This window comes from Panthera pardus, unplaced genomic scaffold (assembly GCF_024362965.1).
Source record: "Panthera pardus isolate Hobbes unplaced genomic scaffold, ASM2436296v1 HiC_scaffold_7, whole genome shotgun sequence".
NCBI lineage: Eukaryota > Metazoa > Chordata > Mammalia > Carnivora > Felidae > Panthera > Panthera pardus.
In genome coordinates this window covers 722,824-747,575 of record NW_026527002.1, presented here as the reverse complement: position 1 = coordinate 747,575, position 24,752 = coordinate 722,824, and the positions used below count along the sequence as shown (strand labels likewise).

At 39.0% G+C, this 24,752-nt stretch overlaps 1 protein-coding gene across 3 annotated transcripts in view; it reads left to right on the top strand.

Annotated features, from left to right (window-relative positions):
* The window catches only part of PRKDC (protein kinase, DNA-activated, catalytic subunit), a 216,309-nt gene that overhangs the window by 155,990 nt on the left and 35,567 nt on the right, over positions 1–24,752 (top strand). For all 3 annotated transcript variants that reach the window (XM_019428882.2, XM_019428881.2, XM_019428883.2), the window contains 5 exons: positions 614–838; positions 2,069–2,177; positions 3,756–3,867; positions 18,954–19,143; positions 24,214–24,388. In XM_019428882.2, the coding sequence (XP_019284427.2) occupies positions 614–838; positions 2,069–2,177; positions 3,756–3,867; positions 18,954–19,143; positions 24,214–24,388 (811 nt within the window). The remainder of the gene's footprint in view (positions 1–613; positions 839–2,068; positions 2,178–3,755; positions 3,868–18,953; positions 19,144–24,213; positions 24,389–24,752) is intronic.

The following is a 24,752-nucleotide window of genomic DNA, read 5'->3' as shown; positions in this document are numbered from 1 at the left end:
ACAAGGTAGTAGTTATAAAGCATAGAACATTTGTGTAACCTGACTCCCCCCAACAACTCCATAGTATTGTTAAATCTCTGTAGCCATTTTTTTAATCTCTTTTTTAGCCACTTTTGGCCACTCCTTTCCAAGTAAATGGGATGCATTTAAAAATAAACATTAATATCCATAGTATAACTACATGGAAGAATATTTCTTGGTGTCTCTGCCCTGAGACACAGGATACACATGGGGTAGCCCTTACCCCTGGGGTGACATGGTTCCCCTCCCATGGGATCACCCCAACTCTTGGAGGGAAATGACTCACCTGGTCCCCACAATGCAACTGTCTTGGCTTTGCTTGTAGATTCCTCACTTGTGTGTAACATCCAAAGATCTTTCAGCTAAAAGTAGCTCCCATTTTCCATACAACATGTTTCTGTGTATTTTGTGGTTACAAAAATCAATAATTTTAAGTGAATGTGTCCTAAGAATTGTAGTTTTAGGTTTGAAACATCAAACATTGTCACTTTGGATCTAAATCTGGACCTACAAAATTATACCAATGGATATTGTAGTAATAAAATAACTCATATTGTTTTTCTGAAGTTACAAGTAGTCTTCTCTTCCTTAGGAGACCTATCTACCTTACATGATCCGCAGCAAGCTGAAGTTACTGCTTCAAGGGGAGGCTGACCAGTCCCTGCTGACATTTATTGATGAGGCTGTGAACAAGGAGGTTCAGAAGGCTCTTATCGAGCTGCATTATAGTCAGGAATTGAGTCTTCTTTACATCTTACAAGATGATGTTGATAGAGCCAAATATTATATTGAAAATTGCATTCAGATTTTTATGCAGGTAATACAGATACACCCATCTGAAATGTACCATTTCTATGATACTTTTAAGTCCATAAACTCATGAACAAAAAAAATCAACACACAAAAAGTTTCTTCTAAAATCTTTTCACTTTGTCCTTTGTCTTAATGCATTTTTTTAAATTTTATTTTTTATTTTTTTAAAATTTACATCAGTTAGCATCTAGTGCAACAATGATTTCAGGAGTAGATTCCTTAAGCCCCTTACCCATTTGGCCCATCCCCCTCCCACAACCCCTCCAGTAACCCTCAGTTTGTTCTCCATTATTTATGAGTCTCTTCTGTTTTGTCCCCCTCCCTGTTATTATATTATTTTTGTTTCCCTTCCTTTATGTGCATCTGTTTTGTCTCTTAAATTCCTCATATGAGTGAAGTCACATGATTTTTGTCTTTCTCTGGCTAATTTCACTTAGCATAATACCCTCTAGTTCCATCCACGTAGTTGCAAATGGCTTAATGCATTTTTAGTCCCTTTTGGTTTTCTGTTTAAGAAGTTCTTTTTTTGTTTGTTTTTTTGTTTTTTGCTTTTCCTTGGGTTTTATTTTTTTCTTCCAAGATTTTGTTTAAATTCAAGTTACTTAACACATAGGGTTGTGCTATTAAAGAACACTTGAGAGTAGACTTTTCATCTAGAGTGGCTGAATGGAAGTTTGGTTGCTTTGTGGAGGGTATGAACTAATCTTCCCTGATCATTTTCCACCATTATACCTTCTTTCCTTTTTGCTTTTATGAGAATCTTCTGATATTTGGTTTTAAAGTCAGTGTCTTTATAGAGCCTATTAATTAACATTTATCATTGGCTGATATTGATCATAGAAGCATATTCATTCAGTATCGTTATTTTTAAAAATTTTTTGAATTTGCTTAATAGAGGAAGTTTATTGGAGAAGAAGGAGTTGGCTTCTGTAGTTGGCATTTTTACTTTATAGGATGTTGTGATTTTTAAAAACTGGTGGTCAATAGAGGCAACAGTAGCCCAGTTGTATTGATTTTATTGACTTCATTGAGCCAAAATGTGATTAAAAACCTGAATTATTTAAAAAATTTTAAACCGTTTGTTAATTGCTTCTATGAGCTAATTATTAACTATTCTGAGACACATTTTTGTAATTGATGTAAGGTAGTTGCTGTATTTCATGTTTTAGGGAACTGTATTAAAATTTAAAGTAGGAAATTGATTTATAAACAATGTTAAATATCTTTTTTCTAGAATTACTCAAGTATTGACGTTCTCTTACACAGAAGTAGACTCACCAAAGTGCAGTCTGTACAAACTATTATAGAAATTCAGGAGTTCATCAGTTTTATAAGCAAACAAGGTAATTTTTTTAGACTACCTTTTTTTCTTTTATACTTACGGAAAGGTTTTGGTATGATTATTTTGCTTAGTGAAAGTGAAACATGTACTGAATGTGTGGGTTAGAAAATACTTTGAGTTCACGCTGCAAATACATATTTTGAGGTCATTGAAATAAATGTTTAAGATGGACAAGCACTATTCTAGGCACTGGGGATGCAAAGCCAAATAAAACATATTGCCTAGCTTGAAGAAGCTTTCAGAAGAGTGGGGTAATCCCCACACGATATGACCCATACCGAGGCAGAGGGATTTCCCATGTCAAATACGTAAAACAGAATCTGCCCTGGACTGAACGGTGCAGGAGGCTCCTGGAGAAACGGCCTGAGTTGAGGGTGGAGAAACAGAGGGGCTCACAGAAGACCTTTCTTCTCGAAAGCCTGCAGTGGCTCAGAGGGGCTAGAAGTTCAGTGACTGGGTTCCACACACCCTGGCCTGAGGGGAGGTGAAGCTCCTGGTGGCAGTGTGCAGACCCTGAAGGTCTTCTGCTACAAACAAGTGGAGTTTATCCTGGCACATGTGAGAGGCCACCCAGAGTCAAAGGGAAAGAGTACGTCTTTACAATGGTAATATGTCTTAGTCATAAACTGGAAGTTCAACTTGTGTCCTCAATAATTTAAAATAATTGTGAAAGACCCTCTCAGAGTCCTGATAAAAATTGATATTCGTACATATCTACAATTAATCATTCTCTGCTTTAAATTTGGAGAATTCTTTTTCAAGCGCATGTTATTGACAGATCATTCATTAAGTGTTTTCTACTTTCTAGGACGTATGTTAATCTTTTTTTTTTCTATAATGCATAGTTTTTATGACAGCCTTATGAGAGGTAGATTCCTTGCTTTTTCATTTTATAAATAGCTTACCTAAGCTAATATGTGAAAGACTCAGATTTTGAACCCAGGACTGTCTGATTTAAGCTTATGCTCTTAACTACTACTTTCCCACCAACAGAAAGAAACTAAAGCTTTAAGCATTATCAGTGTGAAATTTAAATTTCCTGAGGGTTGTCATGAATCTCTTGAGTCCCGATTGCTTTGGTTACTATTATTACCATGTAACCTTGTACAGGTACCAAGGTCGGAGGCAGTATTTCGTCATTCAACACAATGATGCGTCTCCGGCTTAAGTGATGAAAATTCACAAAAATTGCGTAAACTAAGACTATAATATAAGTATCCCTATGCTGATTCAGATCAGATTTTGCCAATAAGAAAATTGGCTGCAGCCCTATGAAAGGTTTTCAGGTTTCGATCCTTTATAGATTTTGGAATTGTAGATGAAAGACTGTGGATCTGTGCTAAAAGTTGTGTATGTTTATTTCCCCATTTTTACTCTGTGTCTTAAGAAATTGAGTTGTAATGGCAACCTATATTAGGTTTACTATGGTAACTTTGTATTCCTGTTGTGAAAGACAGAACAAAAATGTTTAATTTGGTCAAGAAATTTGAATTAAGTTTTTATTTACTAATGGCAGCCCTACTTTGTAAGTTGCTCTTATCATTGAGCTGTGGATATAGCCATCTTCTAATATTTTTAGGTAATTTATCATCTCAAGCTCCCCTTAGGAGACTTCTAAAAACCTGGACAAACAGATACCCTGATGCTACAATGGATCCAATGAACATCTGGGATGACATCATCACAAATCGGTAAGATGTGATCTCTTTTTTTTTTTAATGTTTATTTATTTTTGAGAGAGAGACAGAGTGTGAGTGGGGGAGGGCAGAGAGAAAGGGAGACAGAGTGTCTGACGCAGGCTCCAGGCTCTGAGCTGTCAGCACAGAGCCTGATGCGGGGCTCGAACCCACAAACCATGAGATCATGACCTGAGCCGAAGTCGAACGCTTAACCCACTGAGCCACCCAGGCGCCCCAAGATGTGATCTTTTTGAACTGAATGTGGATTTTTACGAAATTGCCAGAATGGTTTGTCTCCAAAATGGGTGTTTAGGAAAATGTGGGGTGTGAGCCTAGTGTGTATAGATCAGGCTCATCTTGCTGATTTCTCGTGTAAATTGTTCTCATACAGCTCTCCATGTCAGCAGTGTGTCCTTTGTCCCAGCTTATCCCCTGCCAGGGAATTGCTGCCCACTGACATTGAATTCATCGTGTGCTGGGAGGTTGATTGTGAACACACTGTTGGCAGTGAGAGAAAGCAGGGGAGCAGCGGGGGCAGTGGTCCACCTGCTTCTGTCTCAGGGCCAAATGTTAGCAACTGAAATGGCAGCAAAGAAAACACTGCTTCGTGATTTGTTACTATTCTATTATAATTTGGATTTTTGACACTCGTGCCTCCTACCTCCTGACTCTTATTTCATAACTGTATGTATCACTTTACCAGATTTGAGATCATTTTCATACGCTCAGCTTTTCCTTGCCCTGTGGAAACCCAGGTAATCCCTGAGGCAGATACTAGCCATGTATTTCAGAGATAAGGCACCAGAATCAGAGAGGTCGTGAATTATTTTGTGCAAGTATGCACAGGAAGTGGGACTCAAGGACTGTGGCCCCGTGTGGTGTTCTTGCCATTATATCCTATTTCCTCTGCTACTACAGGTGTTTGGTTTGGTTTGGTTTGGTTTTTGCTTTTTATTTTTTGTACTTCTTTTTTTTTACTCTTTATTTTGAGGTAAGTTCTTATCTGTAGAAAAGTTGAAAGAAAAGTAGAACTCCCATGAACGGCGTACTTTTTACGCAGTCCAATGTTTTCAAACATTTTTAACATGTAGCCACATTAGCTTTTTTATTTTCTCTCCTGACACATACATAATTATGTTCTGAACCATTTGAAGTTAAGGTACATATATGTGTCTCTTTATCAGTGTGCATTTCCTAAGAGAGTATTGTTTTATATAACACCAGTACAATAATAACTTCACTGTTTTCCTTTTTAATACAGCCCCAATTTCAGTTTTGTCAGTTGTCCCATTAGTGTCCTTTAAAGCATTTTCTCCCCTTCTAAGACGATATCCAGCCCATAATCTCATATTGCATTTAATCGATATGTCTTTCTGGCCTCTTAATCTGGGACACTTTCCTAGCCATGTTTTATGACATTGACGTTTTAGAGAAATGTTCCTCAGGTTGCGTTTGTATATTCTCACGGTTAGGTTCAGGTGGTACATCCATAGTTAACATACTACTTAAGTGAAATATTTTCAGGGTATTACATCTAGAAGCAGGATGTACATGTGCTTTTTACTGGTAATAGTAATTTTGATTGCCTGGTTAAAATATTGTCTGGTCTTTCACACGAAAAGATGCTCAATGTTAGTGATCATCAGGAAAATACAAATCAAAACTACAGTGAGATCCTACCTCACACTTGTCAGAATGCTAAAGTCAACAACGCAAGAAACAACAGGGGCTAGTGAGGATGTGGAGAAAGGGGAACTCTAATACACTGTAGGTAATACACTGCAAACTGGTGCAGCCACTCTGGAAGGCAGTATGAAGGTTCCTAAAAAAGTTAAAAATAGGGGCACCTGGGTGGCTCAGTTGGTTGAGTGTCCAACTTCGGCTCAGGTCATGATCTCATGGTTCATGGGTTCAAGTCCCCCAGCGAGCTCTGTACTGACAACTCAAGAGCCTGAAGCCTGTTTCATATTCTGTGTCTCCCTCACTCTCTGTCCCATCCCGCTCATGCTGTGTCTCTCTGTCTCTCTCTCTCAAAAATAAAACATTAAAAAAATTATTTAATAAATTAATTAAATAATAAAAATAGAACTGTCCTACAACCCAGCAGTTGCACTACTAGTATTTACCAAAAGGATACAAAAATAGTGATTCGATGGGGCACATGCACCTCAGTGTTTATAGCAGCACTATCAATAATAGCCAAATTATGGAAACAGCTCAAGTATCCATCAACTGATGAATGGATAAAGAAGATGTGGTATATATATACACAATAGACTCAGCCATAATAAGAATGAAATTTGCAACAATATGGATGGAGCTAGAGGGTATTATTATGCTAAGGTAAAGAAGTCAGTCAGAGAAATACAAATACAAATGATTTCACTCATACATGAAATTTAAGAAACAAAACAAATGATCAAAGGGGAAAAAAAAGAGGCAAACCTCTCAAACAGACTCTTAACTATTGAGAACAAACTGAATTACCAGAGGGGGTGGTGGAGGGAGCAGGGCATGGGTGAAATAGGTGATGGGGATTGAGGAGGGCACCTGGCTTGATGAGCATGGGGTGTTGTATGGAGGTGTTGAATCACTATATTGTGCACCTGACACTAACATTAACACCGTATGTTAACTAACTGGAATTAAAGTACAGACTTAAAATACATACATACGTACATACATACATAATAAAAAATGAGAACTCAGAAAAAATATTATCTGGTGTTCAGTGTATAATGCCTGTTTTTGTTTTAAGCCTGTTTTTTTTTTCTTTGCCACTAATAAAAAGGGTGGGAGAAGCTTTGAAACATGCATATATCCTGCTTCTCCTAAGACTTAGCCCTCTGTATTTTGTATCTGTGGATGACTTTTAGCCCAAACCAGTCTTAACAATGATAGTTGCAAGGTGATGATTTTCTAACTCCAGCCCTTGTTCCATATTCTATCAGAATACATCTTAGTGTAAGGAAGAGCCTTCCCTTCTCCATCTATTTGTTTATTCATTTACTTGAATTTTAGTTATCAATACAGAATCATGTATTCCAGTTTTATTTAATGGAATGTAATCTGTTGCTGTTCTTATTTGTCTCATGTTCAAATTGTCTCAGATTTGCCCAGCCGGAGCCCCTTCAAACTGATAGTACAGGCACATCTTGCAAAATTATTCTGCATTTTTTCTAGCAATGTTATAGTCTTAGTTCTTACATTAGGTCTATGATCTAAAGGAAGATAATATTTGTAGATGGTATGATGTGGGGGTACATATTCTGATGGCTTTTTTTGTATGGCTGTCTGGTTGTTTAGTCCCATTTGTTCAAAAGTCTTTTCATAATTGAATTGCCTTGGCACCTTTTTTGAAAATCAGTGACCATATATGTGTGGGTCTGGTTTTGAATGCTCTGTGCTATTCCTTATTTATATATACATACATTTTTTTTTTCATATATCAAACTGTCCTCATTACTGTTTCTTTAAAATAGTCTTGAATCAGATAGGATGTGTACTCCAATTTTTTCTTTATGAAAATTGCTTTGTCTATTTTAGGTTATTTGTATTTATATGTACATTTTTAGAATCTGCTTGTCAATTTTATTTATTTATTTTGAGAGAGAACAAAAGCACACATGCACAGTAGAGGAACAGAGACGGGGAGAGACAGGATCCAAAGCAAGCTCCATGCTGTCAGCGCAGAGCTCAGTGCAGGGCTCAAACTCATGAACCATGAGATCATGACCTGAGCCGAAATGAAGAGTCAGACACTTAACCTACTGAGCCACTCAGGTGCCCCTCTGCTTGTCCATTGCTGCCAAAAACAAAAACTCAGAGTCTGGGATTTTATTTTCACTATAGAGCAAGTTTGGGAGTTGCCATCTGGACAATATAGAGTTCTCTAATATGTATATAGTTCTTCCATTTATCTAGGTTTATTTATTTAGGTTTCTTTTCTTTCTCTTTTTTTTTTTTTTTTTTTTTTTGTGCCCATCATGATAAGTGTACTTTTAAATTCCCTTTATCTGTTTCACTCATGCCTCCACCTGCCTCCCCTTTGGCAACCACCAGTTTGTTCTCTGTATTTAAGAGTCTGTTTTTGGGGCGCCTGGGTGGCTCAGTCGGTTAAGCGTCCGACTTCGGCTCAGGTCATGATCTCACAGTTCATGAGTTCGAGCCCCGCGTCGGGCTCTGTGCTGACGGCTCGGAGCCTGGAGCCTGTTTCAGATTCTGTATCTCCCTTTCTCTCTGCCCCTCCCCTGCTCATGCTCTGTCTCTCTCTGTCTCAAAAATAAATAAACATTAAAAAAAAAATTAAAAAAAAAAAAAAGAGTCTGTTTTTGGTCTGGTTTTTCCTTTGTTCATTTGTTTTGTTCTTTAAATTCCACATATGAGTAAAATCATATGGTATTTGTCTTTCTCTGTTTATTTCACTTAGCATTATACTCTCTAGGTCCATCCCTTTTGTTGCAAATGGCAAGATCTCATTCTTTTTTATGGCTGAATAATATTCATTCCATTGTGTGTATATGTGTGTGCATGTGCGCGCACACACACACACACACACACACCACATCTTTATCCATTCATCTATCAGTGGACACTTGGGTTGCTTCCATAGCTTGGCTATTATAAATAATGCTACAATAAACATAGAGGTGCATATATCTTTTCAAATTAGTGTTTTCATTTTCTTCAGATAGATACCCAGTAGTGAAGTTGCTGGATCACATGGAAGCTGTATTTTTAATTTTTTGAGGAACCTCCATACTGTTTTCCACAGTGACTACACCAATTTACCTTCCCACCAACAATACATGAGGGTTTCTTTTTCTCCACATTATCACCAATGCTTGTTATTTCTTGTCTTTTTTATTTTAGCCATTCTAACAGGTATAAGGTAATATCTCATTGTGTTTTTTTTTTTTAATGTTTACTTTTGAGAGAGAGAGAGAGAGAGAGAGAGAGAGAGAGAGAGAAAGCGTGAGCAGGGGAGGCACAGAGAGAGGGAGACACGGAATCCAAAGCAGGCTCCAGGCTCCAAGCTGTCAGCCCAGAGCCTGACGCAGAGCTCAAACTCATGAGCTGTGAGATCATGACCTGAGCCGAAGTCAGATGCTTAACTGAGTGAGCCACTCAGGTACCCCTCTCGTGGTTTTGATTTGCATTTCCCTGATGATGAGTGATGTTGAGTATCTTTTCCTATGTTGGCCATCTGTGTGTCTTCTTTGGAAAAATGTCTATTCAGGTCCTACTCCCATTTTAAAAATCAGATCATTTGCTGTTTTGGTGTTGAATTGTATAAGCTCTTACATATTTTGAGTATTAACTCCTTATTGGATATATCATTTGCAAACATATTCTCCCATTCAGTAGGTTGCCTCTTAGTTTTATTGATTGTTTCCTTTGCTGTGCGAAACCTTTTTATTTTGGTGTAGTTCCAGCAGTTTATTTTTTCTTTTGTTTCCCTTGCCAGAGGAGACATATCTAGAAAAATGTTTCTGTGGCTGTTGTAGGAGATATTACTGCCTATGTTTTCTTCTGGGAGTTTTATGGTTTCAGGTCTCACATTTAGGTCTTTAATCCATTTTGAGTTGATTTTTGTGTATGGTATTAGAAAGTGGTCCAGTTTCATTCTTTTGCATGTAGCTGACCAGTTTTCTCAGCACCATTTGTTGAAGAGACTGTCTTTAACCCATTGTATATTCTTGCCTCCTTTGTCATAGGCTAATTGACCATATGATAAGTGTGAGTTTATTTCTGGACTTACTGTTCTGTTCCATTGATCTGTGTGTCTGTTTTTGTGTCAGTATGATATTGCTTTGATTACTACAGCTTTGTAGTATGGCTTGAAATCTGGGATTGTGATAACTCCACCTTTGTTCTTTCTCAAGGTTTTGAATATTTGGGGTCTTTTGTGGTTCTACAACATATTTTAGTGTTATTTTCCTAGTTCTGTGAAACATGTTGGTATTTAGATAGGAATTGCATTAAATCTGTAGATTGCTTTGGGTAGTATAGGGATTATAGCAATTTTGTTTCTTCTAATCCATGAACATGGAATATCTTCCATTAGTTTGTGTCATATTCATTTTTTTTTAATCAGTGTTTTACAGTTTTCCGAGTAAAGATCTTTCACTGTTTTGGTTAAGTTTATTCCTAGGTATTTTACTCCTTTTGATGCAATTGTAAACAGGATTGTTTCTGTAACTTCTCTACTACTTCATTATTAGTGTATAGAAACACAACAGGTTTCTGTATATTAATTTTGTTTCCTACAGCTTTACTGAATTTTTTTAATACTGCTGAGAGGGTTTTTTTGATGACATCTTTATGGTTTTCTATATATGTGTCATATCTTCTGCAAATAGTGAAAGTTTTACTTCTTTAATTGCAATGACTTTTTTTTTTTTATGGATGTGTTGGGTGTCTTGTTACATTCATTCCTAGGTATTTTATGTTTTTCAGTACCCTTCCAATTATTTGCTGTTCATATTTTCTGAAAGTTTTGTTTTGTTTTAGCATGCATGGGTGTTGAATTTTGTCAAATGCTTTTTCCTGCATCTGTTTGATCATGTGCCTTAGGTATGTAGTCTACAGTTTTGTTCACATCCACTGGTTACTTATTGATTCTCTGTCTGGATGATCTGCCCATTTTTGAAAGTGAGACATTAAAGTCTCCAACTATTATTGTCTTGCTGTCTGATTTTTCCATTTAGTATTTGCTTTATATATTTAGATGCTTCAATGTTAGGTGCATAAATATTTATAATTATTACATCTTCTTATAGGATTGACCACTTTATCATTATATAATGACCTTTTTACCATTTTTAGCTTAAGGTGTATTTTATTTATTTATTTATTTATTTATTTATTTATTTATTATTTATTTATTATTTGTTTGTTTGTTTATTGCTACCATTTGCTTGAAATCTTTTTCCATGCCCTCACTCTCAGTCAGTGTTGTCTTTATTTTTTTTTAATTAATTAATTAACCTTTTTTTAAACTTATATCCAAGTTAGTTACCATACAGTGGAACAATGATTTCAGGAGTAGATTCCTTAATGCCCCTTTCCCAGTTAGCCCATCCCTCCCTTCCATAACCCATCTAGTAACCCTCTGTTTGTTTTCTATATTTAAGAGTCTCTTATGTTTTGTCCCCCTCCCTGTTTTTATATTGTTTTTGCTTTCCTTCCCTTATGTTCATCTGTTTTGTATCTTAAATTCCTCATATGAGTGAAGTCATATGATATTTGTCTTTCTCTCACTGAGTAATTTCGCTTAGCATAATACCCTCTAATTCCATCCACATAGTTGCATATGGCAAGATTTTATTCTTTTTGATTACCGAGTAACGCTCCATTGTATATAGAGACCACATCTTCTTTATCCATTCATCTATCGATGGACATTTGGGCTCTTTCCATACTTTGGCTATTGTTGACAGAGCTGCTATAAACATTGGGGTGCATGTGCCCCTTTGAAACAGCATACCTGTATCCCTTGGATCAATACCTAGTAGTGCAATTGCTGGGTTGTAGGGTAGTTCCATTTTTAATTTTTTGAGGAACCTCCATACTGTTTTCCAGAGTGGCTGCACCAGTCTGCATTGCCACCAGCAGCGCAGAAGAGATCCTTTTTCTCCACATCCTCGCCAACATCTGTTGTTGCTTGAGTTGTTAATGTTAGCCGTTCTCAGTGTTGTCTTTAAAGCTAATGTAAGTCTCTTAGTCACATATTGGATTTTTGTTTATTTTATCCATTCAGCTGTTCTGTCTTTTGATTGGAGAATTTTATCCATTTACATTTAAAGCAATTATTGATAGGTAAGGACTTATTTTTGCCATTTTGTTGTCTGGCAGTTTTGTAGATCTATTGTTCCTTGCTTCTTGCTGTCTTTTCTGATTTGATGACTGTTTGTACTGGTATACTTTGACTTCTTTATCATGATCTTTTATGTACTTACTAAGGCCTTTCCTTTGTGGTTACTATGAGGCTTACATAAAATAGCTTATAACACCTTAGTATAAGCTGATAACAACTTTACTGCAATAGCATTTTTAAACTTTATGCTTTTACTTCCCCATGCCCCTTACATATTAGATTGCTGATGTTACAATTTATTGTTTTTTATGTTGTGTATCTAATAGCAGATTTTTGTAGTCAAGGTTATTCTTAATACATTTGTTTTTAACTTTTAAACTAGCATTAATAGTGAATTATGCACTGTCATTACCATATTAGAGAAACTGACTTGGGCTACATATTTACCATTAACAGTGAGCTTTGTACTAACTTCATATGTTCTCATATTAATTAGCAGTGGTTTATTGCTGCTTGAAAACTCCCTTTATCATTTCTTATAAGCAAGATCTAGTGGTGATGAACTCCCTTAACTTTTGATGGTTCAGGAAGTCTTTATTTCTGAAGGACAGTTTTGCCAGGTATAGTAATCTTTGGTGACAGTTTTTGTTTCTTTGCTTTTTAAATTTTTTAAAAATGTTTATTCATTTTTGAGAGAGAGAAAGAGAGAGACAGTGTGTGAGCAGGGAGGGGCAGAGAGAGGGGGAGACATAGAATTCGAAGCAGACTCCAGGCTCTGAGCTGACAGCACAGAGCCCAACTGGGGCTTGAGCTCATAAACCGCAAGATCATGACATGAGCCAAAGTCAGACACTTAACCAACTGAGCCACCCAGGTGCCCTGATATGTTTTTCTTTCACTATTTTGAATATATCATCTCATTCTCTTCTGGCCTGAAAAGTTTATTTTGAGAACTCCACCTCTAGTCTTATGGAGGTTACTTTGTATGTGATGTGTCACTTTTCTCTTGTTGCTTTCATTGACTTTTGACAATTGAATTATAATGTGTCTTGTGTGGCTTGGTTTGGATTCAACCTGTTTAGGGTTCTTTGGGCCTCATTAATCTGGAAATCCATTTCTCTGCCCAGTTTTGAGAAGTTTTCAGCCATTTTTATTTTAAATATACTTTATGTCCCTTTTCTCCTAGGATTCCCGTAGTGGGTATTATTGTTTCATTTATGTTGTCCCATAGACTCTCTTCACTCATTCTGTTTTTTATTTTATTTTATTTTATTTTTACTTATTTTTATTTATTTATTATTTATTCATTTATTTTTGGTCCTCTCACTGGATCATTTCACTGATTATTTCTTCTGCCCAGTTGAGTCTGCTTTTGAAGATTTCTGTTGAATTCTTCCATTCAGTCATAGAATTCTTCAGTTCTAGGATTACTGGTTTTTTGTTTTGTTTTATGGTTTCTATTTTTTTGTCGTTGTTGAACTTCTTATTCATACATTTGTTTTCCTAATTTCATTTAATTGTCTGTGTCTGTGTTCTTCTGGCTCACTAAATTTCTATAAAAGTATTTTGAATTCTTTTCCTGATGCTTCATAGATCTCCATATCTTTATTGTCATTCATTTAGCTTTATTATTTTCCTTTTATTGTTTTCCTCTATCTGAGGATACCTTTATTTCACTTTTTTTATTTTCTGTGGATATGAAATTCTGGGTGGATCCCTCCTTCCTCCTCAGCAGTATCATTTGGCCTTCATGTTTCTGAAAAGAAAGTCATGATTAATCAAATTGTTGTTCCCCTGTGTTTAATCTATCATACTTTTTGACTGGTTTCAAGATTTTTGTTCATTATCATTGGTAATCAACAGTTTGATTATGATATGTTTAGGTGTAGTTTCCTTTGAAGTTACCTACTTAAGGTTCACTGAGCTACTCAAATCTACATTTTTGTCACTAAATGTGGGGGCTTTTTGGTTATTGTTTCTTCAAATACTTCTGCTATAATTTTTCTGTCTTTGTAGGGTGCCCATTACACATATATTATACTTTTTGACATTGTCCCACATGTCCCTGAAGCTCCATTCATTTTTTATTCAATCTTTTTTCTCTTTATTCTTCAGATTAAATCATTTCTGTTGAACTGTTTTCAAAGTCACTGTCATTTTCCTGTATTTTCTTAATTCCTCTCTAAGTCAGTGTAGTGAATCTTTTATTAATTAGTGGATTTTTGGGTTGTAAAATTTACATTTGTCTTTTTTTCATACTTTCTACTGAGATAGCTGCCTTTTCATTATTCATGGTTTTGTTTTGCTCTCTTGGAGCATCATTAAAATAGCTGCTTGATCATTCCAGCGTATGGGTCATCTCAGAGTTGACATCTGTTGTCTGTCTTTTTCACTGACAATGGATACATTTTCCTGGTTCTTTGTATAGCAACTAATTTCGGATCTAGAAATTGTTAATATTATCTTGTGTATACTCTAATCCCTTTTATAATTCCCAGGAATAACTGCTTTAGTGAGCTATCAGTGCAGTTAGATTTGGCCAGTGGACTCTGTCTTGCCTTCTTGATTCACATCTCAGTTGAGTACTCAAGTCTTTTCTTCACTGTCTCCAGTCAGTGTTGAACATGCATACTTCAGGAGGCAGGCTGAAACTTGTATGGCTTCATATACAGAATTAGAGGATTCTCACTGCAGCCTTTGGTCTGCCTAGGCTCCCTTCTAGGTTTCTCTGGGCACAATACAGCAGGGCTCCTGTCAGAATCTTAGTCACTCAGGCTACCATAGCCCTCAGCAGCTAAGGTTATCCTCAAGGCAAAACCGGAAAAAGAAAGAGAAAACCAGAAACTCATCCAAATGGCAGCACCTTCTCCTAGCTTTGACTTCCCTGCCCACGCTGTATTTACTTTCCGTGACTTCAGGTGGTTGTATTTGGTATTTTATCTAGAGCTTTAATTATCAGCAGAAAGGTGGTCTGTAAGATGTTTACATTGCCATATAAGAGGGGGACTCTTGTTACTTGTGGAAAGATGGTTCTCTCCCTGGTTCCATCCTCCCCAGTCTGATAGAACAACATGTCATACACCACAGCATTTGTCTGCCTTTTTTAATTTGTTTCCTCTATCGGAACTTCCTTACCTCCTCTAATACCTGAAATCAAAATCGAAACATACCTGGCTATTTTTCAAAGCCCAGGAAAAAGTCCATCTCACTTTGTGAAAACGTATCCACCTCCCCTTTTTGCCACCTCACTCCTCCATTTCTGAGAGCCCAGAGCACTTGACTCATTCTGATAGTGTAACATTCATGTTTCATTCATAAATTATTTCCTCAAATGTTTATCAACTTTTACTTACACAACTTTTGCTTGTTTATGCTTTCAACTAAAACCAGTGAAAGCTTAAAAAGCAGTAGCAACTAGGGGAGCCTGGGTGGCTCAGTCAGTTAAGCATCCGACTCCAGCTCAGGTCATGATCTTGCAGGTCATGAGTTCGAGCCCCACATCAGGCTCTGTGCTGACAGCTCAGAGCCTGGAGCCTGCTTCAGATGCTGTGTCTCCCTCTCTCTCTCTGCCCCTCCCCCGCTTGCATTCTGTCTCTCAAAAATAAATTTAAAAAAATTTTTTTAATTAAAAATTTTTTTTTAAACTGTAGCAGCTCTTGGGAGGGCAGGGACCCTTGTAGATTAGGTAGGGAGCCAGGAACGCAGAAGCAGATGACTAGAAAGACCTGTACCTTGGGAATAACAACAACAAAACGAAAGATGTGTGGGACGTGCTAGTCTCTCTGGCTACAGTGTTTCTAAGAAAATTGAAATTAGGGGTGCCTAGGTGGCTCAGTCGTTTAGACATCCAGCTCTGGCTCAGGTCATGATCTTGCAGTTCCTAAATTCAAGCCCTGTGTCGGGCTCTGTGCTGAAAGCTCAGAGCCTGGAGCCTGCTTTAGATTATCCTGTGTCTCCCTCTCTCTCTGCCCCTCCCCCACTAGTGCTCTGTCTCTCTCCCAAAAATAAATAACCATTAAGAAAAAAAAAAGAAAATTGATATTAATTGCTAGATGAACAAAAACTTAATTGATATTGTAGCAGGATTCTCAGAGTCGTGACACTGAGGCTTTTCTTTCCAGGAAGCAACTTTATTTCTGCCAGCACTGCTCAGTTTGGTTCCTACCCAAAGAACTGAGCCCCGAGTGCCACATAGTGTAGTTTTTTATGTATTTTCTACTTCTTTGTCTCCTGTATATGGTAACACACAAACATGCAATCTGATTAAGTGGTCTCATGTTACAAGGTCATGAGGGATGCTGTCATGCACGCATATAACCAGGTTGCCTTGTGGTTTTTTGTTTTTATTATTTTTTTTAATGTTTATTAATTTTTGAGAGAGAGAGAGAGACAGAGTGCAAGTGGGGGAGGAGCAGAGAGAATGGGAGACACAGAATCCAAAGCAGGCTCCCGGCTCTGAGCTGTCAGCAAAGAGCCCAACACGGGGCTTGGACTCATGAACCATGAGATCGTGACCTGAGCTGAAGTCAGACGCTTAACTGACTGAGCCACCCAGGCGCCCCTGATTTTTGTTTTTTTTCCCTTAGGGAGGGGACCCTGTCACATTCCCACCTCTGATGCTTGGACCCCTCTATTATTTTGGGTCAAAGAGTATCATCTTTGTTTAGAGGTTTATATTTTCATAACATCATTACATGAGTGGCTATCTTTTTTGTTTCAATCATGGCCTCAATGAGACTGGAGACAGACCATGTAACCAGGGGAGCTAGGCAGGGTAGGATTAAGTAACCTCCCAGAATTAGGAAGATAATTTTTATGAGAGTTTTGAATCCCCCAGAAGTTGAAAATCATCCTCCAAATAACTCCCCGGGGTTTTAACCGTTCTAGGTCTGGATGGGGACATGAGCAATCCTTTTTATTTGATTTGTGATCTTCTCTATGACTTTTTACTCATTATCCATCTGTAGGCAGTAGTTGCTCAGGTTAAACTTTCTATACTCTTTTCTCAGAAGCAAGCAGATAATCTAAGGCCAAGAGATTTTGATAGATAGCTTTGCGCATTTTGGTTTGCTGCGTGGCTAGTAAGTTAAGAGCTCTGGCAGTTGTATTGGGTATAATTTTTATAACAGTTACATTAGAATTTCTTAGATGGCAAACTTATGAATCAGTTAAGCATGAGGCATATTTTCCAAGAGATCTAAATATCCTTAGTTTCTCTGCAACAAGTCAGAACCACAAACCTACATCTGGTAATTAGTGCTTTAGTCTCTTATCTCGCATGATATCCAGTGAATGTAATCCTAATTTATCATGCAAGCAAAAACTTTAACATTTTAGGTTACTAAAGACTTTGAAAGCTATCTTAACAATTACCTATGAAAACTATGAGACAGGTAAAGTTAACCATTACTTTAAGTAATTCTTTAGCTGATAAATTGGAACAGAGATAACGAGCTTATTTGACCTTCAGCAAATCTAGGTAGAAAAAATTTTTTTTAAATTAATGTTGCTAAAATTGTCTGAAACCAATAAATTTAAATTAGCATAAACACTGAATACGTTTTACTTGGGTCCATGTAAGACAGTTTGTTCCCCATGGTTAATTTTTACCTAGAGAACTGGTGGGGAAATCTGAAATGGGTGGTCTTTGCTCCACAACTTCTATCTCTAGAGTGGGAGGAGGAGCCAATTATGTAGGCCTCACCCTAGGTGGCGCAGAAATAGGAGGGGGCGGGGGGGGGGGGGGGGGGTGTTGGTAAGGAAAGGCAGAAGAGACAAGGTGCCAGCAGAAGGAAGAGAAAGAGAATTCCATTTTAAATCTTGTCAGCTCGGACAAAGGAGCAGACTCCAGGTTTCTTTTGTTCTCTTTTCCACTAGTGGAATTAGGCAGTCCATGTCAGTTTGGAGGAGACAAGGAATTTCTCCAAAACAAAGGGAGTTTCAGCAGCTCTTTGGGAATATTCCTTAAAGTCCCTGTTCTGAGGTAGAATAACCAGAGACAGTTGGCTCTAATTATCATAGTCATTGACCCAGGAAATGAATGAGAGACAAGTCCCCACATACAGTCACACAGCAACTCCAACCCACCATCCTACATTCAGCACCTTAGAGTTGTGGCTTTGTTCCTCATCCCTATGGAATGATTAGGGCAACTCTGGGAGGTGATCAGGCTCCCCTTCTGCCTCTCAGTGGAGGTCTGCCAGAACGAACCCAGGTTCTTACCAGTCTGATGGGCGGCACTCCCTGAGCTGGTTCTTAGGACTCACAGGTTCCGTTGGTGTACACGGCATCCTCATCCTGACACACCAGGAGGGCTAGTCTCCTGTGGATCTAGCGGTCTGCTAGCCCCTGGTGAGGCTGCCTCCCCCGGCACTCTGAGGTTCGTATCCCCAGTGGCAAAGGAGGTGGAAACGCACCATCTCCAAATCCCGGATGAGCCTCCAAGTAATGTCACGGGATTCTCACACAGGGAGTCGTGACCCTGAGGCTTGTCTTTCCAGGAAGCAACTTTATTCGTGCTGGCACAGCTCAGTTGGGTTCCTACCCAAAGAACTGAGGCCAGAGTGCTACGTGGTGTAGTTATTGTCTCCCATATATGGTAACACAAACATGTAGTCTGATTAGATTAAGTGGTCTCATGTTACAAGGTCGTGAGAGATGTTTTCATGTACGCATATAACCAGGTTGCCTTGTGGTTTGTTTTTTGTTTGTTTTTCCTTAGGGAGGGGACCCTACCACAATATTGATCAGGGATGGATTGTATATGTTAAGGGCCTTTGTCAGTGTTTACTAACATGAAAATAATGAAAATGAAATCACTGGAACAGAGTCAGATATGTAAATTACAATACAAATAAAAATAATTCTGTAGCAATATAGCATTATCTTTTCATATTCCCAGTGATTATAACCTGTTTGCTGCTTTACAATTTTCATCTTTGGGGTAGGACCTTAGATTGGAAGATATGAAAAGGGAAATGGCTTCTGAGCCAACATAGTCATGTCACCCATTCATGGAGAGAACATTGTGCGTTTAAATGCTTTATTTTGTGGAGGTGTATGCAGTAAATGATATCTAGAAAAATATCTTTTAAAGAGTTGGTTAATTAAAAATAGATATTAAATCTGGTGCCTAGAGTGTACATTTACAGTCTAAAAAATGAGCAAAAATTTAATAGCTGTAGAATTTCTATCAATACCATCCAGTAGCTTACTGTATGTCCAAGATTTCTTTCATGAATCTCTGGCATTAACTCTCACTTTTCTTTGTTTTTTGTAGCTGTTTCTTTCTCAGCAAAATCGAGGAGAAACTTACTCTTCCTCCAGATGATCATAGTATGTCCATGGATGGTGATGGAGATCCCAGTGATGGGATGGAAGTCCAGGAACAGGGAGAAGAGGTCTGTTCTCTGATTAAGAACTGTATGTTTTCTATGAAAATGAAGATGGTAGAAAGTGCAAGAAAGCAGGTGAGTACTCATATTTGTAGTCCTCTATTTCTTTAAATTAGCTGGTTTTTAAACTTTTCCCTAAAATCTGAAGCTCAAAGATAATTGAGTACTTAGTATTTTTGTTCTCTTTAAAAGAAAGTAAACTTGAAGAAACACTTAAAATTATCCAGAAAGTTCTAAAGTTTATTGCATACTTGTTAATCATTAGAAAATGATTATTTTCTGTTATTAAAAAAAGAAAATAAACCCAATATCAGATTGGATCCTGTTTAACAAAATGAATGTTTGCCAGTTAGTTACAAATTATATTTAGGTTTATTTCATGGAAATAAGATATTTATTTATTTATAAAATAAAATATAAAATATATTTAGGTTTATTTTTTGTATATAAAATATTAAATCATATTTTTCATGTACTTAAATCATATTTGAATATACTAGGGGAGCTTACTCTTTTAATGACCCTATATTGATAGATTGCTATTATAAAGCAAAGAATGTTATTCTAGTAGAAATGATTAATATTTCTGTAAGTTTAAGTGCTAGTTTCTCGGTTTTTCTTTGAGATGGGTATTTTATCAGATAGGGATTTGTATATTTCAAATAACAGAAAACCCAACCCAGAGCAGTCTAGGTGAATAAAAGAAATCTGTTAGTTCCTATGAGTAAAGTCTAGAAGATCTGGCTTTCAGATACTCTGAAATATATTGTCAGCAAGGGCCTGCTTTCTCTCCTTCAGTTCTCTCTTCTACCATACTGATTTTGTCAGATTCTTTTTTTTTTAAGTTTGTTTATTTTGAGAGAGAGAGAGGGAGGGAAGGAGGATGAGAGTGTGCATGAGTGGGGAAGGGTCAGAGAGAGAGGAGAGAGAGCTAATCCCAAGCAGGCTCCTCACTGTCAGCACAGAGTCCGATGCAGGGCTCAATCCCACAAACTGTGAGATCATGATCAGAGCTGAAATCAAGAGTTGGGTGCTTAACTGACTGAGCCACCCAGGCACCCCTGTTCTCAGATTCTTATGTAGTAGGTCTGTCTAGCAGCCCCAGGCTTACCCTTTGTAGTTGGAAATGGTGTGGATGTTTCATATCTTCCTTCCTCCTTACTACATCTTCTTGGAATTAGAAACAGTTTCTATTCCTTGCAGAAAAAAGGAAGATTCTTTTCATTAGCTCTCCTTGCACCTGGGGCCATCTTCTAAGGCACATGGCTAAAGAGGAGTGCATGTGGCTTGTCAGCAGGAAGTTAGGGCGCTTGGGCCAGATGGAGAGACATGTGTGCTCCCTACTACTGCTCAGACTTTCCAAACTGGGAGAGGGTTCTGGTGAGAGAGGGGCAGGCAGTGAGCTGCAAGTGCATTACTTAGAAATGTGTGCGAATTACCCTCCCATGTGGCACGCTGGCTTTTCTTAGGAAGTTGTCAACAATATGTTCCCATATAAATAAGGGCTAGAGAGAGGTAGTACCAGTTCCAGCAATATTGGACATGAAGAGAGAAAACTAGTTCTAGTCTGAAGATCACATAAACCTTCAGTGCGTTTCAGTTTACCTGCCCATGCTCTTTGAAACTCTCCGAAAGTAGCAGAACTGAAATTTGAGTCTTGCCTTTTTTTTCATTACCAAGCACAGCATTAGGTGCTGGAGATACTAAAGTGAATAAAATACAGACATACAGACGAGCAGTTATAGTACAATAATACCAAAGGACAGTCACATGGGAAGGACACCTGACCCAGCCTTACGGAAACAGAGAAAGCTTCCTGGAGTAGGAGGTCATAGCTAAGTTGGGAATTGAGAGGTGAGATGGGTGGAGGGAATAACATATAAGACCCAGAAGTGGCTCGGGGCAGTTGGTGTTTTGAGTGGAGCAACGGTTGAACTTTAGCCCCTACTTAAAGGCCGTGCTTCTTTGTGCAGGAAGCCCTGGGATCGAGGTGACCAGATATGCAGTTTTTTAGTATATGTGCTGCCGAAGCGAGCACTAGATATGCAGTTTTAAAACAGTATTCCGATTGTAGTGAGGAGAAAGACTGGAGGAAGGGCAAAGGCTTGCCCAGTATCAATCCACGTGATGGATACGGGCAGCCAGTCTAGGTTCTCCGCCAAGAAAAAGGAGGAGGCGTGGATGAGGCAGTGTGACTGGTTCTGCTTCCCCCTGTGTCGTTTGGTGGATGGGGTGCAGGAGGAGGAGTGTTTTGTGTGGCCGATGGTGCATTCATCTCAAGACATCCTGAATTTGTGAGGCGTTTAAGACAAGCGGGTCGTGATTTCTATGCGATAATTTATATGTAGGAAATCTAAAGTTCTGGAGAAAAAGAATTATGCTTGCGATAGACGCATGACGTGTGACTGGCACGTGGACCGTCTGGAGTGGGTAAGGCGACCAAGACCAGTTGCCAAAACAGACAGACGGCTCTGGGAGGAGCAAAGGGAGAGGTGCCCACAAAGGGGCCGAAACCAAACGGTGACATTAGATGATGACCCCGAGGGGCTGAGCCCGCAGGAAGGGGCAGAAGTCATTACCTGGGAGAGCAAGGGTGTGCAAAGACCAAAGTGCCCTTGCATTGAGGGGAGGCTTGTGCTGACTTTGGTGAGAATCACTTCACGAGAGCAGAAGTCAGATCATAATGGGTGGAAGAAGAGATGAAGGTAGAGATTCAGGGACAGTGAGCGCAGGCTGTCCCTAAGGAGGCCACGGTGCCGAGGAGCCAGTGGGTTCAGGGAGGAGTTTGGTCTTTAGGGTGGAGGTGCCTGAGGGTGTTTAAAGCCTAATTCTGGGGACAGAGAGGACGTCACTGGGGAAATCGGATTTCTTGTGGAGTTTGCGGGGACAGGATTCAGGCAAAGGTGAGTGGGAGAGCTCATCTGTTCTCTCTGAGAACTGGCAGTGAGGCCCTCTGCAGAGGTTGAGCTGAGGAGAGCTGAGGATAGTGAGAGAGTGGTGGGCTATTGTGGACTGTGGTGGAGGGCCTGGAAAGCCACGGAAGGACCGTTGGGGCACACAGAGAGCCTGGCTACTGTGTCTCTGGTGCATCTGTAAGTGTGTAGGAGCGGACGAGGCATGCCCTCGATACACCCGGAGTGTGGTTTTGCCAGGTGGGTGTAACACAGGGACAACGGCTGATGATCTTGCTAAGAAAGTGGTGGCTGGCTTAATTGCACATGGAAGGAAGTGGAAGCAGAAAGAAGGCAGGTAAAGTTACCAGAGGTCTTAAGATTATAAAGCAGACATAACAGGAGTTTGGTGAATAGACTGGGTTTGTGGTCATAATGGGGTGATTTGAGGTTAGGAATTTGGTGGGGAGGAAGTTGTGAGTAGTGATGAGTAGCACGGTGCGGCTCAGAAACTGTACCCAGCAATGTCTGGGTAAAGGCTACTGTTCCTCCTCTCCGTGATCACTGTCTGGCGAGAGAACAAGAGCTGCACTTTGACCCAACAAAAGTTCAAGGTGGGCAAAGAAAAGAGAGGTCACCATGCTAGGAGAGCCCAGGGAACAAGAGAGATTCTGCCTGGTAAGAGGGCTTCCTGGAGAAGGAGGCATTTGGGCAAGGCTTTATGGAAACAGCAGGGTTTGCACGTGAAGAAAAGAGAAAGATGTTATAGATACAAGATGAATTCAAACAAAATCATGGAGGTGAGAAACTGGGAATTGAAGTCTGCTCTGAACATGTTGACTACGTCAGAAGTTGTTTGGAAGATTGGCTGCTCGGGGAAAAGGCAGAGAGACTGTGAAGTCTCAATGTAGGGAGGTGGTGGTGGGAACGCAGACAGCGTGCGAGATGCTCTGTTAGTGATAGAAGAAGCCCAGAGACGCTGGGAATGATGGAGAAGGTGCAGCTGAGGATGCCTCGGAATTTTAGCCTTTGCAGTTGGAAGGGAGGTAATTACGAAGGCACCAGTTTGAGGAAAATGTCTTTGAACCTTGATAGGGAAGATTTAAAAGACGTCCACACGACAACCAACATTTATACACCAAAATTTAAAAACTCCTGTGCCGTAAATAACACACTACAAAGAGTGATGAGACAACTCCTATAATGTGAGAAAATACTGGGAAATCATGTATTTGCTGTGGATCCACTATGCAGAACACCTAACGAACTCTTTGTAACTGAACAACAAAAACTCAAACAACCCAACAAAAAGAAGGGCAAAGGATCTAAATCGACATTTCTCCAAAGTAGATCCACAGATGGTCAACAAGCACATGAGAAGATGTTCAACATTATTAGTTATGAGGAAAATGCAAATCAAAACCACACAAGACACCACTTCACACCCACTGAACCAAAGAGACAGTAACAAGCGTTGGTGAAGATGTGGAGAAATTGGAACCCTCATACGCTGATGACAGCGTAAAATGGTGCGGCTGCTGTGGAGAACAGTCTGACAGTTCCTTGAAAAGTTAAACGTAGAGTTAGCATGTGACCCAGCAGTTCCACTCCCAGGAGAAAAGAGAGTGTGTGTCCACACAGAAATCTGTATGTATCTGTATTCAAGATAGCCAAAAGGTGTAAACAGCCCAAGAATCTGTTGGTAGATGAATGGGTAAATAAACTGTGTTGTATTCATGCAGTAGAATGTTATTCAGCCATGTGAAGGAGTAGAGTACTGATGCAAACGGTAACATGGATGAACCCAGGAAATACTATGCTAAGTGAAAGGAGACAGGTAAAAATCACCACATGTTTTCTGATTTCACGGACATGAAATGTCCAGAATAGGTAAATCCACAGAGACAGAAAGTAGATTAGTGGTTTGGCCACGGCCAGGGGGAATGGGGAGCAAATGCTCACGGACAAAGGGTTTCTTTTTGAGTTGATCAGACGTTCTGGAACTGGATAGTGATGATGGTCGCCCAACTTTGTGAATATACTAAGAGACACAGAATTGTACACTTTAAATGTGAATCTATCCCCACGATAAATAAGAACACATCTACACAATTTAAGTGGAGGAGGGGTTCGCTGCTCTAAGGTGAGTTGTGTCATGCAAAAAGGAAAGCAGGCCAGTTAAAAACTTATGTTAAATAGTTTTATTTCTAAGTTACCACCTGTATGTCATCGTAGCTCTTTCTCTCTTCTGTAGCACAATTTCTCACTTGCCATGAAGCTACTGAAGGAGCTGCATAGAGACTCCAAAACAAGAGATGGCTGGCAGGTGAAGTGGGTGCACAGCTACTCCCGGCTCAGCCACAGCCGGAGCCGGGCCCAGAGCTGCCCCGAGCAGGTCCTCACGGCGCTGAAAACAGTCTCCTTGCTGGGTACCAGGATGCTCTTCCTACCTAAATACGTGCAGCAGCACTGTTTTATCTTACGTCTCTGTGTCTATGAGAACTCTTCTTTTGCTGCTTTATCTTATATTTGCGAATTAAATCTTGTGATAGTTTTACTCTTTGGAGCCAAGGTAGTTTTTATCTTAGTAATGCTACTGAATGTGGTATTTGGAGATTTTATTTCTTTATCGATCAAATAAAATTGAAATTAAATTTTTTTTCTTTAATACTTATGCAAATTATGAATCTAATAGCTTAATTATTTTGAAAACCTCATTTACTTATAAGAATTGCCTTGTAAAAAGTTGAACATGAACTGCCTTTTTTTCTCTCAGCTCTTCTCTTTTTATAA